Source organism: Lonchura striata, chromosome 12, assembly GCF_046129695.1.
Source record: "Lonchura striata isolate bLonStr1 chromosome 12, bLonStr1.mat, whole genome shotgun sequence".
In the NCBI taxonomy this organism is placed as follows: Eukaryota; Metazoa; Chordata; class Aves; order Passeriformes; family Estrildidae; genus Lonchura; species Lonchura striata.
The window spans coordinates 19118794-19137636 of record NC_134614.1 but is presented as its reverse complement, the minus strand read 5'-3'; the positions used below and the strand labels follow the sequence as shown (position 1 = coordinate 19137636).

At 37.6% G+C, this 18843-nt stretch overlaps 1 protein-coding gene across 2 annotated transcripts in view; it reads left to right on the top strand.

Moving 5' to 3' along the window:
- SUCLG2 (succinate-CoA ligase GDP-forming subunit beta) overlaps positions 1 to 18843 on the top strand; it is a 112743-nt gene that overhangs the window by 43042 nt on the left and 50858 nt on the right. For both annotated transcript variants that reach the window (XM_021550959.2, XM_077786163.1), the window contains exons 3-7: positions 7137 to 7236; positions 7365 to 7455; positions 13416 to 13568; positions 14528 to 14617; positions 17009 to 17105. In XM_021550959.2, the coding sequence (XP_021406634.2) occupies positions 7137 to 7236; positions 7365 to 7455; positions 13416 to 13568; positions 14528 to 14617; positions 17009 to 17105 (531 nt within the window). The remainder of the gene's footprint in view (positions 1 to 7136; positions 7237 to 7364; positions 7456 to 13415; positions 13569 to 14527; positions 14618 to 17008; positions 17106 to 18843) is intronic.

Below are 18843 nucleotides of genomic sequence, written 5' to 3'. Positions count from 1 at the left end.
CTTTGTTTGCTTTTGCAGCCTCTTAAAATGAAATAATATGAAGAGGAGAAAAATAATATTGGCTTGGGCATCATATAAAGGATATTTTGAAGTCTAAAAGTAGCAAGAATGGACCTGTTGGGTATAATGATGAAAGAACCCCGGATCCCTTTGCATGGATTTTTCTATTTTTGTTCAGTATTTACTATTTATATGCTGCAGGATGCCAGGGTGACTGCAGGTTACAGAAATTACCTTTCTGTGTTTTGCCCATAGAATGGATGTTGCTTTAGAGCTGGCAGAAGGAGCTTTTTCTCTCTTGTCAGTGAACTTCAGTGCTCTTCCCCAAAAGAACAAACTTATTCCTTTCCTGATTGAGTTTCAAACCACGTCTGCTCTCAAGTTTGTAAGCAAATGTGAAAATAGCCATTTTTCTAAGCCCTTTGTCTATTGCACGGGAAATTTATGTAAAAAATAATGAGAAGTTAGGTTGAAAAAAGAAGCTGTTAAAGGCTGAAAAATATCAGAAGTAAGATATCCCATGGAGTTTGAATCGAGCACATACAAGGAACAGTTTCAATATGAGAACTGTTTATTTTGGATCCCTGCCTTAATGTGCATATTTTTCCATGCATTATTCCATGCTGCTGGATCTAGTGAGGCTCCATTTGCTGTATAAGTAATTTATCAGGTTTAACTTCCATGTAGGATGTGTGAATACTTGATTACTTTTACTCTGAGAAGGTTTAAGACTGCAATATTGAGAGTGAGCTTTAGCTTAGCTGATTTTATCTAGCCTTAAAATTTTTATCACTGGTGAAGTGTGTAGTAATGGCTATGAGAGCAATTAATAATAGTAGTGACAGAATCAAGAGACTGACTAATTTATCATTATAGATTTTAATGAGGCTTATAATCTAGCAATAAATATACAATATATTCAAAAGTATGGAATTATAAAAAGGATGATTTATTTAACTTTAATTCTAAACTAGTTTGCAAACCAAAGGTTGTAGAAAGTAGTCTTGTAAGAACATAATTCTTTTTGGTGTTATGGAGCAGAAGGATGAAAATAACAGGGGAAGAGAGTTTAAATTAAAATTAAAGGGGGGGGGGGAAATAATTGTTTATCTTAATTCAAAAGGCCTTTAAGCACAACAACAGTTTTGTAAATGTGGGAGGTACCTTGTGGACAGCTTCTTTTTCATCTCAATCTGCTCACTTGGCAGAGCCTGGGAGTTGCCTTGGATGCTGCAGCCCTGCAGCTCTCAGAAGATGGGCAGCAGTGGGAATGACAGCAATACTTGGGAAAAGCTGCCTCAGATTTCAGACCAAGTTGGTGTAAAGGGACGCAAATGTGAAAAGTTGTTATATCAACTTTAATATCCAGTGTTCAATGTGGAAACTAAACTTTCCTACAATTTTTCTATTATTGTATTATGTTTGCTATTTTCTTTCTCATTACTGTTATTCTGCCTTTTTTCCTTGCTGGAGTAATCTACAGAATGTCTCTGGCCTGGATGTCACTAAAAGGTAATAATCACCTGAGCAGTGTAAGAGAGTGGCTGAAATTTAGAAAATTAATTATAGCCAGTCCTGCCCAAAGGGAAGTTGGAAACTCAGGTGGTAGGGTTACCATTAAAACAAGAAAGAAACAACAGTAATAAAACAGGATAGATGAGACCCCAAAAAGTAGATTTCCCTACTGCTGGATCAGCTAGATGTGAATAGTAAAACACAAAACCAATCCAAATGGACCCTTTTAAAGTTTGTAAGGGGAACCCTTGGTTTTGGAAGAAAGGCTCTGAGCTGCAGAGATGCAATTTGGGAGAGGTTATTTAGAACCCTTACAGGGCATCTGAGCATTTGTGGGTTTGCATCAACATTGGTGAGGAAAAAAGTAGGAATGGCATGTAGGTGTTCTGGGGTTTGTTGGTATCTTTATAGTTCTTGTGTTATCCAAAATAAAGAATAATTGCTGTCAGAAAATGTCTGTAATGTCTGCCTTGTTTTCCTCAAATCTCATGTTATGAAAGCAAAACTTTAAAGCAGAGTGGGGAAAAACCAGTTGCTTTGGGAAAGGAAGCACTGAATTTAGTTCTGTTTTTAGGAAAACAATGTTAAGCAGAAATACTTGGGAGGTGGAATCGGTCATCCAGTGAGATTCCCAGCCAGTCCTTCATGGAGTAATATTCCAGACAACCATGAAAGATATGTGGATTAAAGTCTGGATGGTGAAAGCAAAGCTTGAAGTTGCACATGTCCAAACAGAGCAGTGATTTGTGTCCCTCAGAGCAGTTTTGCCAGGTAAATAAATACATCTTTAGGTTGCCCTCTGCCTCTTTGTAGAGCTGGAGAGTTTGGAGCTGGTTGCAGATTCCTGGGGAGGAGGAAGCACTCCACAAGTTCTGCTCATCAGGCACAACTGAATTATTTTACCTAGAGAAAGGTGACCAGCAATGTTCTTGAAACCAGTGACTCTGCCTGGCTGCAGTGGGCTGGGCTCCTCCTGTGCATCCTGGCATCCCAGCTGCTCCTGTGTGCTGATACACTCAGATTTTGGTCAGTGAGGAGACATGCCTTCTGTAAAACCTGGATTTGCACGTCCATGTTGGCATCCTGGATGCTGAGAATTTTAAAATTTCTCTGCTGAAGTGCACAGACCCACAAGAAAATGCTATATCTGACCATGGAGAAGGCTTCCAAACTTGATTGATAGCACTGGGATTATGGTTTGATTAGAAGTGTGTAATATCACAGGGTGGAAAACTTAGAATTTAAGGTTTTAGAATATAGCAATATATGTGGGAGGTTTTAGGCTGGTGGCTGTTTGTTCTTCTTCACCTTTTTCATGGGTTGGGGTAGTATTTTGTATTTGGACAGAAAAGTCTGCATTGCGGGCTTAAAGGGATTAGTTACTGGGTTAAAAGTGCAAATAATTTAGGTGTCATTTCTTAATTGGATAGTTTAGCCTTAAAAGACCTTGTATAGGAAGATAGTTAGCCATGTTGTAGCTTGTTAGTAGAATGCTGCAGAACTCAAGATTCTCCTGACTCTGCATTGTGCAGCTGCCGTGACCTTGGGCTGCTCTCACCTGCCCTGCAAAGTGTGCTAAGCTCATTCCCAGAGAGGTCAGGGCACGCTCCAGGGACACTTTGCTGCTGCTGCAGTGCTTCCATTGGAGTCAGGGGTTTGCAGTGACCCCTTCTGTGCTCAGCTGCTTTTCACTGGGGTAAAAATACACTGATGTAATGGTGGAATGGGTTCTGCATTTTTAAAGGAGGCGCAGACAGTAATTAATTTATACAGAGCCCCTGCACATAGAGAAGCCAGACCACTGAAATCTCATGGTGAGACAGAAATTTGATTAGGAATTCATGTGAGACCTCCTCCCTTTGTCCCAAGCTCTAATTCTGTAGTGTGGGAGGTCTTGTCAAAGTAGTCCTGAGTTCACTCTGGTAGAAAGCCTTTTGTTCATGAACAGGGGAGAGTGTGAGACCTGTTCCCATGCAGCCATACATCTTGTGTTCTTTACAGCAGCTTATTTTTGATAAGCTACAGCACATTTTAATGTAATTGTTAACATGCCTAATTTGCAGCCACACAGTCGTATCAATAATAATGGAAAGTTGTTCACAGGTAATAAATTAGCATAGCATATAACCAGCAGAACTCTGCTTCTCAGTATATTGTTTCATGATCAAGAATTCAGTAGTTAAATATACACAGCAGTGGGCTGAGAACAAGCTGTTCATTTTTGCTGCAAGCAGTACCAGTGGACCAGAGTAATCATAGCTCCCAAAAGCAGGACTGATTTTATTGATTTTAAATAGGCTTTCATTACAGCACTGAGCTTATTCCAATTGCAAGGAGTATCACTGCTGTTTGTATTCACAGTGCTGGCTGAGGGAAGGAGAGGTTTTGTTGGATGCCATGTAGAGGCTCTTTGTCCCTCAGTGTTCTATTCTGCCCTGCTGAAACATCTGAATTTATTACAGAAAAATAAGTACTTAAGGCTTTTTTTCCCTGTGGTTAAAGTTTTTTAGATACACAGAGCCAGACCCAGCTCTGAAATGTTGAATTCTGAGTATTCTGAGGAATCAAGATCTTGCTTATTTATTGGCATTTGGCTTAGGGATCAGCTGGATTCTTCAGAAATCATGGAATCACTTTGCTTGGAAATGATGTTAAGATCACCAAGTCCAGCCATTTAACCCAATCCTGCCAGGTCCAGCCCTTAAACCCATCTCTAACACCACACCTGCACCTCTCTCCTTTTCCACAGATTAATGTAAAAAAGGCAAATTCGAGAGTCTGAGATATTAATGTATTCAGGTTATAATTAGTGAAGAACACATGCTGTTGCCAGCAATGCGTCATTAATCTGCATGGAGCAGTTTGCAGCTATTTGTTGCTAAATTAGTGACACTTCAAAGCTGTCGGGTTTTTATATTGTTTCTAATGATAAAAAAAAAAATAAATCTGTGACTAAAAATCCACATATGTACACTTAGGAAGCAGGCTGGTTTGTTATTTGGTTTTCTTTGGAGTTTTTGTGGTTTAGTTTACACAAGGCTGGTCAGTCAATGGCCATACACAGAAGTTGGTTGAAGCCTTAATATTGTTGAAAAGGTTGTACTGTACTTTATGGTGGTGTAAAGGCATGTTGTTTGTGATAGGTCTTCTTCAAGTCCTTTATGTGTATTTATGTGCATTATTCTGCTTAAACATTTTTTTTCCTGTGTTACTAGAACAGTTTGGAAGGGTATTAATAGAAATTAGTTACACCTTTCTGGTTTGAATGAGTTTAATACTGACTTTAGGTACCCCTTCTATTTTTTTTATCATAAACCTGCAGGTGAAGGTGAATTACTTCAGATATTCTAGCTAATCCCACATTTTTGTTTTGGTATAGTCTTTCTTAACATAATTTGGGAATTCAGGCAGGAACAAACAAAACTTTGTGTGAGCATTTCTAGAAATCAACTCTAAATAAGATGGTGACATTAAGTAGTGAATCAACATGGTAAGTACTGCATGATCAAGCCTAGTTACTGTAAAATGAGATCTAGGTGGTTTATTTCATTTTAAAGAGTTTGGGCAAATAATGATGGAATTAAATTGCTTCCTGTTGGTTTCCTGCAGGGCATGAAGAACCTGCTGCACTGATTAGTTCTTCAGGTCTAATCTGCACGTGGCTGTGCTCACTTTCATGTCTGTTTGTTTATGGGTTTGATAGTTGTTTTTCTGAAGTTACTCCATTGCCTTGATAGTCCTCTGGTGGATTATCAAAATATACACATTAATTCCTTTCTCTAACTTCATTTGTTGGAGCCCAGTGGAGATAATTGGTGCTCATGGAACGTGGTGGTTGGGAATGAGGGTGATGATCACTCCCAGAACTGATACCACCCATCACTGACAATCAAAGCTCACATTGTCAGGATGTTTGGAAGCTAAAATTGATTTAATTAAATGCTTACAGCATCTATTAACAATACCATATTAAATTCTTTGCTGCAGCAGCTACTGTGATTTTTAGAGTTTGCTTGTGCAGGTTGAAAAGTGATTTATAGTTTTAATTCATCTTAATTTGTGTGCTTAGGAAACATTTGAGATAAAAATTTTTGTTGCATTTAAATTTCCTTGTTATCTGCCCTGCAGTGGCATGAGTAATAGAGAGCCCAGAACATGAATATATTGCAATGCATGAAATATTTTCAAGGAGAATTCTTTTAAAGTTCAGAGTGATATATGTCAAATGTTACTGAATGGATAAACATGTGGAGAGATTTTAGTCTCAAAAACCTTAGAAATTAAGCATTTCTTAGTACACTATCTGTGTTAAACATAATTATTAATAATAATATAAATAGTAATAGTAACTACTACTACTACTGCTGTGTTAAATAGAATGCTTGTTTCATAATATTTATCCTATTCTAAGGTTTAACTTTTTTTTCTAGTTGCTGGTATTTATTATATAGGCACTTTGAAATGATGCTGTGTCAGAGCGTGCATGCACCAAAAATTCCTGCATCTTGACACTTACATTTAATAATCTGTAAAATGTTTTAACAGCCTAGAAAGCCTGTGTGTGTGTTTGACTGAAAGTATCTGTGCCCTCTGTGCCAATTAAACTGTAAAATTGTCAATTTAACATCAAATTCTCATGTTTTCTTTATGCTTAGATAAAATATTAGTGTCCAAGGTGTGACCTAATTTAAACAATACTGAAATCCGAGATTTCCAGACTGCAAGAGAGGGTAACAATGAACTTTTTCTAGGCACACTTAGTGATATGTTAATATTAGGATCTCAGACTTTGCAAAGCAGCCAGCACTATTATGATAAATGCGCAAAGTAGCAATAGTTGGTGTTAATAAACATTTTAAAGGCACCTGGGAGGGGTTAATGGTTCAGGAATTTGCTGTGATCCAGAGCTGCAGAGATGATCGGTGATTGTTTGGTTTGGTTGGGTTGGTTGTTTTCTTTCCCTTTTCCCTCTCTCTGCAAGGATGTCAGGATTGCTTTTGTTTAGAATGTGGGACATGGTGCAATTGCTTTTGTCACTGTCTTGCTGCCCTTTGGTGTTACTGAGACTGATAAACTCAAATTGCCAAAGATCCAGGTGATGCCTCACAGGCAGGTGAAATGTTTTCATTTCACAGCTCCTGCCCTTGCCTTAATTTCACTCACCTGCCCTTTGGACATTAGGATTTCTTCTTTAAGAAACACATCCATGCATTTCCTTCCACGTGTTCAGAGCAAGGAATGGAATTTATTTCCCTTGATGAGCATTCTCTTGTTGTGCATTCAAGACAAAATATGATTTGATTTATGTTTAAAAACCGTGGCAGTGTGTGAGCCACAGAGCTGGGCTGGTTGTGTGGTTTGTTGTGCAGACCATGGTTCTGATCTTCACAATGCCTTATTTATCCATCTGGTAAGCTGTGTGTCCCTTAACTTCCTTGAGCAATTCTTTTTTGACAAGGTTGCTTTATGGAAGTGATGACTTTACTCTTGTTTTATTGCTCACTAGTTATAAACAACTTCTTGTTGGTTTAAGAGTCCAATCTGGAAATGCTTTTTGATCTCATACTAACAAGCTCAATAACTGACAAACCACAGAATTGCAATGTGTTTTTCTTTTACAGAGGCAAAGGAAATTGTTCTGAAGGCACAGATTCTAGCTGGAGGGAGAGGGAAAGGTATTTTCAATAGTGGATTGAAAGGAGGAGTTCATCTAACTAAAGAGTAAGTACTTCTGATTGAAAAAACTAGAAATAAATTGCTCCTTGTGTAATATTTAGGCTGTTTACAATAGCTATGGACTGTTTCTTTTAGTATTTTTCAGTAAACTAACATTTTTCTCTTGTTTGTAGCCCTAAGACTGTTGAACAGCTTGCTAAACAGATGATTGGGTACAATCTGTCAACCAAGCAAACTCCAAAGGATGGTGTGACAGTTAAAAAGGTAAGAATTTGCCTTCTTGAAAGTTGAAAACAATGTTCAGCTGCAATTTTGCATTAATAAGCTGGGATGTACAACATAGATTTTTTTTCAATCCTTCTCCAATTCCCGATTGAGTACATCAAATTGATTAAAAAAAAAAAAAGAAAATGTTACTTCTTCAGTTTGTGTATATATTTTGTTCATCAATTTTGGCATACCCGCCGATGAAAAAATAAATTGATTCCTCAATATATATTGAAAGGAATCCTTTGTCATAGGCTTTTCTTCCGTCAAACACGTACTAAATAGTGATACAACTGCACTCTAGCATTAGCTGTACATGCTTATTGACATTCTGCTTACAGAATGGTTCCCTCTAGTAATAATATTATCTGTACTTCAGTCACCCTCAGGTTTGGACAAGTCTTAACAGAGTGACAGATGAATCACAGAATGCTTTGAGTTGAAAGGAGTCTTTAAAATTCCTTCAGTCCAACCCCCTGCAATGAGCAGGGGCATCTTCAACCACACCAGGCTGTTCAGAGCTCCATCCAACCTGGCCTTGAATCTTTCCAGGGATGGGGCATCCACCACTGCTCTGGCCAAGGTGTGCCAGTGCCTCACCACCCTCATTGTAAAAAAAATTCTTTCTTATATGTAATTAAAATCTGTCTTCTTTAGTTTAGAACCACCTTGACTTATTGCAACAGGCCTATTGAAAAGTTTGTCCCCATCTTTATTGTATGCCCCCTTTAAGTATTGAAAGGTTTGCATGAGATTTTTTTCTCAATTGAAAAAAAAGTGTCTCAACAGAAGATTCTTTCTACTTGTGGCAGATACAGCCTAAAATACGTTTTCATGGTAGTGGTTGAGGTACCAGATGAACATGGGAGTTCATTTTCCAATGATGGTGCTTTTTGCAAGGCATCAAGATTTATTTCAGCATCAATTATTTGCTCTGTGAACAAATGAGAGAAGCAAAGATTCAGCAAGATTCTCCTTCAATTTAGTAAAATTCTGCGAGTCAGGAAATCCTGGCAATTGCCTATCTGCTGTATCTGCTTTTATCTCTTTCTTTGTTTTACTGAGCAAGAATCCTCATACAGGTAAGTAGTCAAGAGCCACACTCTTTGTGATGCCAGGAAATAATTTGGCATCAGCTGAAGGAGCTGCAGTTCACATTTAATATCCTGTGAACAGCTTGGTGTATTAGCATAGAAGGGGAAGGAACACCTGTCTGGAAAGATCCTGTCTAATGAGGGTGGAGGAAGATGTTCAGGCAGTTCTTCTCTTGGGGAGCAAGGAGAGCAGATTACCATCACTCCTCAGAGCTGTTCTTAAGAGGAAATACTATATATTAAAATAGGAGACTCAGTGTTACCATTAAGGCATGTCTGTCAGAGATCTTGATAATACTAAGGATATAAGACAGGATATACCTTTTCCATATTAAGCATAATATTCCATTTTCTGAAGCACTCTGCTTGGGAAAATTAGTATTGTAAAAGCAGCTTTCCTTCATAAGTTCTTTGTTTTTATTCTTTTGCCCTAGTTGGCCTGCCTCGAATACATCCATACAGAAATTCTACTTTTTTGTCAGAGTGCAAGCCTGTTCATCTTAGACAGATTCAGTTCTGAAACAGAAACTTCTAATTTTCTTTGAAATTTATAGAAGTGAAAGAAGAGTATGGGTGTTGGGGTTTTTTTGACATGGATTCATATTAGGATGACTTTTGTGCCATATAGCCATAGAATATTTAACTTGTGGCTCCTTTCTCCCCCTCCACATGTTGTTTGTGTGAATGAACAGTGGGCAGGACTAAGCAGCTGGGGCAGAGGTGAAGTTTAAGGTGAAGTTTGCACTACTGAATTTCAGATATTTATTTTGGTGGTACAGGATTGTGCACAGCCTCGAAACTGGCTGGGTATTTTTCCTTTGCTATAGAGTTACAGGGAAACTGATATTTTAATGCTGATCCATGATAAACCGCCGTGATGCTTTTCACTGGGAGAAACTGATAATTTGCAAAATTATAGGAAATCATAAACTTTCATCCTGATTACAGAGTTGGCTTTTAAAAGTATGTTGGCTTTTAATTAGTATGTTTTATATTTTTTGATATTAAGTTCTTGATTCTTAGTAATTAATGGTGAGAGCATATACCCTCCTTAAATTAATTCATTTTGTAGCAGTTTGCCCAATGTTATGCTTATTAGAAAGTGAAGGAAGCATGTTTAAAATTATGCACTACTTCATCAAAAAACTATTTCCCAGCAGAATTATGGCTGTTTTTAAAGAATTTCTCATTTACAAAGTTAACTCACGTTGGAATTTTAAAGGTAGTTAAAGGAGCTGAGGCACTCAGGCTTGTGGTGTCAGGACTGAAAAAAAATCAAATACTGACATTTTAATCAAGGGGCAAACTACAGTGATATTATTAAATGTATAAATTTAGCTAAGTATGAGATATCATTTAATGCAGTGGGAATTTAATGCACTGAAAATGCCAGGCAGAATCTCTGGGCTTGCTAAGGGCAATGGGGAAAGTGAGAACAAATCACTGGCATTTTTTTTTCTATTTCAAGGCACATGCTTTCTCTCTGCATGTATGGGAGAGTTTGTGTTCTACATGTACTTAAGGAAGATTGCATTTTAGGAAGAAAAAAAAAAGGATTTGTGCTTTTTAAACTTTTCAGTGTTCTGGAAAATTTGAGTGGTTTAAAATACTCCTATTTAAAAAAAAAAGTAATAAGCATTCTTCAGAAGGAAAGTATTTATTATGTCACTTTCTGTGAGGCAATCAATGAGCTAATGTCAAGTCAGGGAGTGGAAGTCACCTTCCATCTATTTGTAAGGAAGGTATAAAAGGTAGAAATTTTCTACAATTAGAATAATTATGAAACAGAAAATTATAGTTTCAGCTTTCTTTCTCAGCTTGTGCACCTGCTATAGAATTTAAAGTGTGCTTGTGCCTGTTCAGATTGGTGCTTCTCAAATTAATAGCATTCTCTTCAGTTCCCTCATAACTTGGAACCTGTTTTGTGAGTTTACATAAAATCCTCTCATGGCATTTGGAATTTGGAGAGCCTGGCTATCTGTGATGACAGTCTTCTCTTATCATGACAACCTGAGAAATCACTACCTATGTTTTTTTCTCTCCAAGCAATAAAAGAATGAACATTTTGCATATTTGATTCTGTTTAAGAAAAGCTGTTACAGTTACCCTCATGACATTCGATGTGTGACTTAAACTTTTAGGTAACAATTTGTTACAGAAAAAGAAAGCTTGAAGTTGTCAAGAAGTTTTAATGAAAACTGATTTTTCCCCAGGACATTTTAAATATAAATATGATATGGTAAACAGATAATATGTCATATTCTTTATCAAAAGCAAAACAGAAATGTGAGAAGAGTCAACAGTCTGTAGATTCAATTTCACTATTCTTAACTGTTCATCAGTGTGTTTGCATTAGTTCTGTCATGTGAGTGATAGGTAGACTTAAATGATATTTAAAGGCCTGGAACACCAATTTCCCTGGCTTTGCTCTGTATCAAACGGGGAGGGTGGTGAAGGAAAGTTATTTTGTAGGGAGAAATTAGAGATATTTCACAATCTGTCAATTTTTGCTCTGAGGTTGCCAACTGCAAAGTAGACTCTAAGTAGTTTTGTGAATTAAGACAGAGAAGTATCTGATGATGTTGACATTGTTAATTAGCAATAGTGAGGACAATCACTCCAGCTGGAAGTCTCAGTTAAAGATACCTGATTTAATAATGTTAGTTCCACCTGCTGTGCCTGCAAATGTATTCCTCAAAACCTGTTGAGTGTATTCCCATCCTAAGTCTGGCCCTGGCCCTGATCTCTAGGGAAGCTGTCTGAACAGCCCTGACCAGATCCAGTAGGACCTGTTGGTTTTATCTGAATTATGTCTAAAGCAACTGACTCACATTTTTCAGATACATTGATGAAGAAGGTGAAAACATGGATGCAGGTAAAAATAGTAGCGAATTCAGGATGCTTTCCCTACCCTTGCTTGTTAATTTGACAAATCTTGTCAGGTAGCCAAGCTATGTCTCTGAAGTTGTCTTTTAGATCCCTCTGTAGTAGACTAAAATAGGCAGATGCTTTTAAGTAGTACAGTAGTTTTCTGCATTCCTGGTTCTCTCCTTCACCCTGCTTCCTTTAATTTCCTCTTGAGCAGTCTCTTATTTGAACTATTCCTTTACATCCCCCTATGTTGTGTGAATAAAGTGAGGTAAAAGTAGAAGGAAACAAAATTACTATAAAGCAAATTCCTTCCAAGTCAAAAAGACCCTAAAGAAATTTCATCTTTCCTTCAATTCTGAGCACTGATGGCTTTATTTTATTCCTTGTTTCTTATATTTTTCCCCCCTCTTCTCTAATACCTACTGCCTGGCTGGAAGTCCCTACATCCTTCTTTATGTACTCTGGAATAGACTGTCAAAAATGTGACTTGGGTGAAAGTATAGTGCATCTTTCTTGTTTATAGTCCTTGAACTATGAAAACCCCAGGAATATTCGTAGGATGGAGCACCTTGTGCCAGGTAGGCAGAGTTTCAAGGCTGCAGGTAAAAAATGCCTCTTGGATCTGCTGAATGAGAGAATGAATTTCTCCTTGTGGTATATTCAGTGATGATCATTGTCTGCAGTCATTGTTCAAAAATGTCACTTCAGAAAAAGACTGTGTTAGAAAGACGTTGCCACTTAATCCTGCTTAATTATATTGATATTTTGGAAGTGATATTCCTGATTTCTACTACTTCCCTTGAAAGATGGGAAATAGTAGCTCTCCTAAGGAAGAATGTAATGCTTGTTAAATTACAGAGGTGGCTGCTTCACTTTCAGATTGAAAAGCAAAACTGCAGTGCAGAGCAGAACCACAGTCTTTGCAACTTTGATTATGACATCTGTTATGATCAGAGGCAACAATTATTAATGATCATGTGCAGAATTTTTTCCAAAAATTAAGAATGCTTTAGAAAATTTACTATTCTTATAACAAAACAATTTTGTGAGTCATTTGCAAATGTCAAACTACTCAGTCTCTGAATTTGCTTTGATAGCTGCTGTTAAACTACTGGAAAAAGAGACAGTTTAAGTGAGGAGGAAGGTACAGCTATTGTAATACTAAAGTGGAAAGGACCTTGTCTTGTTTTGGAAGAGGGAAAAATTGTAGCAAAGACTTTATATGGGCCAATTTCTGACACTTTTAATGTGGTGCTTGTACATTCCAAACGTGGGATTTGAATCATCTTTCTGTTTTGTGCTGTGGTGTCTGTCAGATACTGGTACAAAACAGCTCTGTAGCTTATAGTAATAAATTGAAAAGCACATATCTGTGTTTCTAGATTGTGCCAGTATTTGAAGGACACACATCTGCTCGACTCTCTAAATTGAAACTAAAAAGCTGGATGGCAGAATTACCTGCAAACCCATTTTTTAGGAGGTACTTGGGCAGGACAGGAATTCAGTGCAGAGATTATAAGGGTTGGGTGGCCTTTGGTCAGAATAAGGGAGAGAAATTAAGCCTGAGGAGCAGCAGTGCTGGTGAGATGCATCCAAAAACCAATGTGCCAGTTCTTCTGTCTGTGTCCTTTGGGGCTCAAGTCTTTCTGGGAACAAGAATTACTGTCCTAATAATCAAGAATTATCCCAAAATATTGGGATAAAAAGGCAATATAGAGGTCTGCAGCAGGAAAAACCCCAGCACTGAGGTGTTCCTGGCTTACATTGCTCACTGCAGGCCCTGGTGAGAAGAGCAGCATTAGAGGAGGCTCTTACTTAAGGAGAGAGCATTCCTTGGGAAAAAGGTCACAGGGTTCTAGTAGTGTGGTAAAAGCAGTGAAACCAATGTTTCTTTTCAGGATAGCAAGTATCAAACTGCTCCTTTTTAAGGCAAAGCAGAAGGACTGGTCAGAACCACTGATGCTTTCTTTCCTTGCCTCTATCCATTTTTAGGTGATGGTTGCAGAAGCACTGGATATTTCCAGAGAAACATATTTTGCAATTCTGATGGACAGAGCCTGCAATGGACCCGTCATGGTTGGCAGTCCACAGGGTGGTGTGGACATAGAAGAAGTTGCAGTAACTAGCCCAGAACTTATCTTTAAGGTATTGGAAAAATGTTCTACAATAAAAATTTTCCTTGTCAGTTATCCAAAATAATATTTTCCCCCTATCTCCTCCCATTTTTTCTTCTCCCATGTTAAAAGTAGACAGGAAGAACCATAAAAATAGTGTTTCATCAAATACAGGATCATACCTATCATCTAGTAAATGAAGCATATTTAACATCCGATTTTACTAGAATTTTTCAATTAGAAAAAGATCTTAAATCTGACTGTTATGTGATATGTTAAACTTCATATCTGAAATGTTTTATGAGTGAGTTTCACTTTCAGGAAGGTACACCGCTTTTTCACAGGTGGACTGGTGCCAATATACTTATTGTTTCTGTGGCTGTTTTCTCTAATTGGCAGAGTTGTTAATTATTTTTTTGTACCTGCAAGACTTTTGCATCTGAAATGCAACTGTTATAATTACTTTCTTAATGATGACTACACTGAAGTATTTTTTAAGTTACTGTGGCAAGATAATGAGTAGACAAGCTATTCAGCTGAGAAAATAATTGATACAATCAAGTATAATTATTCAAAAAATTGTAAAAATATTTAATGTGCACTTAAAAATCATATAAACTTCACAGTGTCACTGGGCAGTGACACTCATTGCCTTGAAAATATTCCAGAATATGTCATAAAAATTTACAGACTAAATATTCGTCAATGCCATCTGTACAGTAATTAAAAGTGAAAACTGGTGTCACATTGTCTTGTCAGTGTGCCACCCTGAAGAATTACGTATTTTTTGGAAGGACTGTTTCATAGGCAGTGTGGTAATTATAACATCCCCTATAGGCAGCTGCTGTGGCCTCAGTCTCGGGGAGCCTTGGCAAACAGCCAGGCTTTAATTACTAATTTGCACATGTACACTAAGTGTTCTCCTTTTGAAGCTATAAACCTCCATTCTGATGGAATATTTAGTTATATTTACACATGTTACTGTTGCAGGAGGAAATAGATATTTTTGAAGGCATAAAGGATCATCAGGCATTGCAGATGGCAAAAAATTTGGGATTCCAAGGACCTTTGCAGCAGCAGGTAACTTGACTCCACTCCCTGACTTTTTAGCCCAGCTCTGTGTTAAATGTTTTCCAAGAGGAAAGGCCACTTGGAAAGGCCAAGTGTCCATTAAATCAGGATTATTTTGACATTCTAAATACTAAATTGCACTATGTAATTGTCATTAGGATTTAGCACTTTGAATAAGCTCCTTCTAGTTTTAAAGTGAGAGTTCCTTTTCTTTGAAGCAATTGATGGCAACATGCTGTTCCACCATGTGGGATTCCTTTGTGTTCACTGGAATTCTACTGAAGCTCTGTGAATGGCATGGGTAGAACTGGTTTTGAAAATTGGCTCTTAGGATAAGAGATAAGAAATAAAAGTGTATCTGGCTTTGTGATTGAAACTTTAAAAAAAATTTTTATTCTTCAATTCAAAAACAAAAGGCTGCCAGCATGTTGTATTTTCAGTATCTCTTTTCTGTACATATATATTTTGAATATATATATTTGCCCATTTGTATAATTTTGGACAGAAGAGAGCTCATTTAAGCTGGCCTGTTTTTTTTTCTGTAGTATGAAACTCATTTTTGTAGAACTCCTTTATTTTTAATTCAGCAATTGTAATTCTTTTCTATCCTAACATGCAATTAACAAATGCATAATGATTAAGTTGATTAACACACATTTGAAGATTTAGCTGTATATATAATGAGGAGGAATGATTATGTAGAACCTTTCAACCCTTGAAGAGTTCTGGTACTTAATAATTAACAGCAAATATGTATGGACTTTTAAACAACACATTTTAATAATGCTGCAGGAGTGCATTTCTTCCCTCATGCAATCAACTAAAAGGAATTTACTGAAGCACAGGGACATAGTTTTTATCCAGACAAATCCTGGCATTTACTTATACATTCTTTAGTTCTAGGCTGGGATTTTCTGCTTGAAGAGGCTCAGTTCTTCCAGACCCTGAGAAAGGGAAGCGTTGACATTAAGCTGCCTGATTCAGAGAGGTGCTGAAAGATGGAGCAGCCCTTAATAAAAGTGAAGTGATTCTGGTGTTCTGGTGCAGTTCCAGCAGAGGACTGTGCCAACAGCAGCTTTCCAGGTGGCCCAGAGTCAATGGGGGGCTCATGGTGGGGCTGCCTCCCCCTGTGCTCTTTTGGGGTGGGTTGGCAGCCTGAGGGTTTGTGCCAAGGAAGCTGCTGCACATTTATAATTTATGGGGTTTTTTTTAAAGTCAAACCCACTGAGAATGCTTTAACTGATAACTCTTGAGGAGGGCAGGCTTCCTAAGGAATTTGTGCTGCCTCCCAACTATGACTCTTTACAGGATCTTATCACAGAATCACAGAGCAGTTTAGGTTGGATGGGACCTTAAAGAACATCCAGTTTCAAGCACCCTGCCCTGATCTTCCACTAGGTCAGGTCACTCAAAGCCCCATCCAGCCTAGCCTTGAACACTTCTAGGAATGAGGACTCCACAACCTCTCTGGGCAAAATTGGGATTGGGGTTGAGTCTTTCCACTTGTAATGTTTTCTTTTGCATGACTGATCTTATAGGAGAAAGCTGACTTATACTTCTTTATTCTAATTCATTTCACTTATTAGGAGAGGTCAGAAGTATTTTTGGGTTGTGTACTTCAGTTAGCTGATCAGTAATGAGAGGGAAAAAAATGAGTGGTTCTTTATTAGTGCACTTCATCTGCAAACTTATTTCAGCTAATAGGTTCACAGTGTGTAATGAACCAAAGGGATTTTTAAATACATGTTCATGTTGCCATTTTTAAGTAGTTCTATTAGTGGAAAAATATTAAAAGAACAAAAGACTTGGAAATTAGTAGTCAGTGGTGATATTTTCAGCCACGGAATCAGGCATGGAGATAGATGGTGAGGAGTAAAAGGGAAAAGGTAGGAGTATCTTGGAATGAGTAAACAAGCATGCTTCAGATGTAAGTTCTTAAAAAAAAAAATTCAGACTGATGTAGGAAGGAGAAATAGATTTTTTTGCTGAAGTTACCAGAGTGCACAAACGACTTTGTGGTTTCTGACTTTAGACTGATTAATGTGAATGCAACTCAGATCTTGGTGTACCAGAGAACACTTCATTATGCTCGTGCCTTCAGTCACTTCCCAAATTAAACTTGTCATAGTGATTGCTCTGCCTATTTTATAGAAAACCTCCAGTTTGTGTAGTCTTGAAATGTACATTTACTACATCTCACACAGTATCATAATGCTTCATTACAACAGTGTAAGAGACTATATGACTATGGTTAAGAAAACAGAAATAAAAGCAGTAATTATCTAGAATTACTGAGCAATGTAATACTTTAAAAATAATTGATAATGGTCTAACTTTGCCTTGAAAACATGAACTTTTATTTTTCTGTGTGGTAATTGTAAATCATTTGATCACATTTAGGCAGCAGATCAAATTAAGAAGCTATATAATCTTTTCTTGAAAATTGATGCCACTCAGGTTGAAGTCAATCCCTTTGGTGAAACTCCAGAAGGGCAAGGTAAGAAAATGAAGGAAACATGCATTATAATTCTTTATTTATGCAAACTATAAATTAAATTGCATAGAAGGATCTAGCGGCAGCTTTGCCTTAATTTCATTTTGTAATGTAATTTAAACAATATTCATAAATATTCCCTTGGCAGATTTTATATTTCAATATCTTGTTGTTTCATCCAAATACTGGAAGTATTGGCTTCTACATGTTCTGCTTGGTGAGAGACAGCAACATTTTCTGCTCTTCTGCTCATGGACAAAGTTGGGGTTTTCTTGATTTTGTTTTGTGGGTTTTTTGTTGTTGTTGTTGTTGTCGTTTGTTTGTATGTGTGTGTTAATGCTGATAGAATTACTGAGATTGTGTGGAAAGAAACTTTTTTTTTAGTGTTTGCATTCATATGGGTAATTTCAATTTTGAAGTGCATGACTCTGCAGTCTACTAGAGCACAGGAAAATTTCAGCTGGAGCAGACACTTGGGAAGAAAAAGGGTCATTGATCTTCCTGCACCATGACTACAGAGCTGAAGGGGTGTAGGGTAAAACTGAGGAGCTGAATTAGCTTTCACCTCATTATAACAGCTGGTATTCCAGCTGAAACCTTTCCTTCCTTTTGCCATTTTTGTCCAAATAGCTTGGACAAAGGTGAAGAGGGGAGGAATTAAAGGTGCCTGTGGGATATTGAAATATGGTAGGGCTGACCAGGGGGAATCACAGTTACCTCCTCATTGTTCCATTTCACTGAGGTGCTGAAGGCTCATTTGGTGGCTACAAGAGGAGAAACTGGTGTGCAAGAAGAGACACATGAGGGAAAGGACAAAAATTAATGAGCAGAAATAAAATGTGGCCCTTAAAGATCGGAAAGCGCCATGGTGGGACTCACCTTCCATCCTTGCTGGAGTTCTGCGAGGTGGTTCTTGTTGCCCTGATTCTTAGGATTTTCTAAAACCTTTTGAGTTTACATTCTTGTCGAGACTTTCTCACACAACTTTCTGTAAACAATCTATTGTTTTGCATTCCTCCATAGAGGCAGAGAAACTTGATGTACTAGTAGTTTGTCCAATGTCATTGGAGAGGTGGCACATTCACCCTCCAATCCACTGTCACCTTTGGAAAAGTATAAATGCTGGAGTCAGAAAATAAACTTCCTCTTTTCCACCTTGCAATAACAGCGACTCACATCGTGCTTTCACGTGTCCTATAGCAACAGGCTCTGTGGAAATGAAGATTTGGATAAGTTACCAACTTAGCTCTCCTGGAATGGCTGTGCATGTTTAGTGAGAAGGGCTTAATCTGAGGGATGGTAGGAGATTTTGTGCTGTTTTCTCCAAGGTTTTTCCCCATGTGGTTTGCATCCAGGAAGCTGAGGAGCAGAAACAGAGTGGGTTTCAAGCTGTGAAAGTCTTCTTGCTCACAGGAATGCACAGGAGGCTTCCTGTGCTTATTCCTTTTTTGCTAGCAGTTTCTCCATCTGAAATGTCTTTAAAGAAGAATAAAGATAAAACAAATGGAAGAACATTTGAGTAGCTTAATGCAGTTCTTCCTAATGATAGAATATAAGTCTCTGTATGAAGCCCATGATTCTTGTCAAAGTAATGGATAAGATGGATTTACTTCTTGCTGTGTTTTGTGTTTATCACTTGTGTGGATTTCCATCAGGTTGTATGTATTTGTTTGTTTAATTTCCTAGCAAATTATTTGTTAGCACTAATGGGTCAGAAGCATGAAACTTTCCTTTTTTTTTG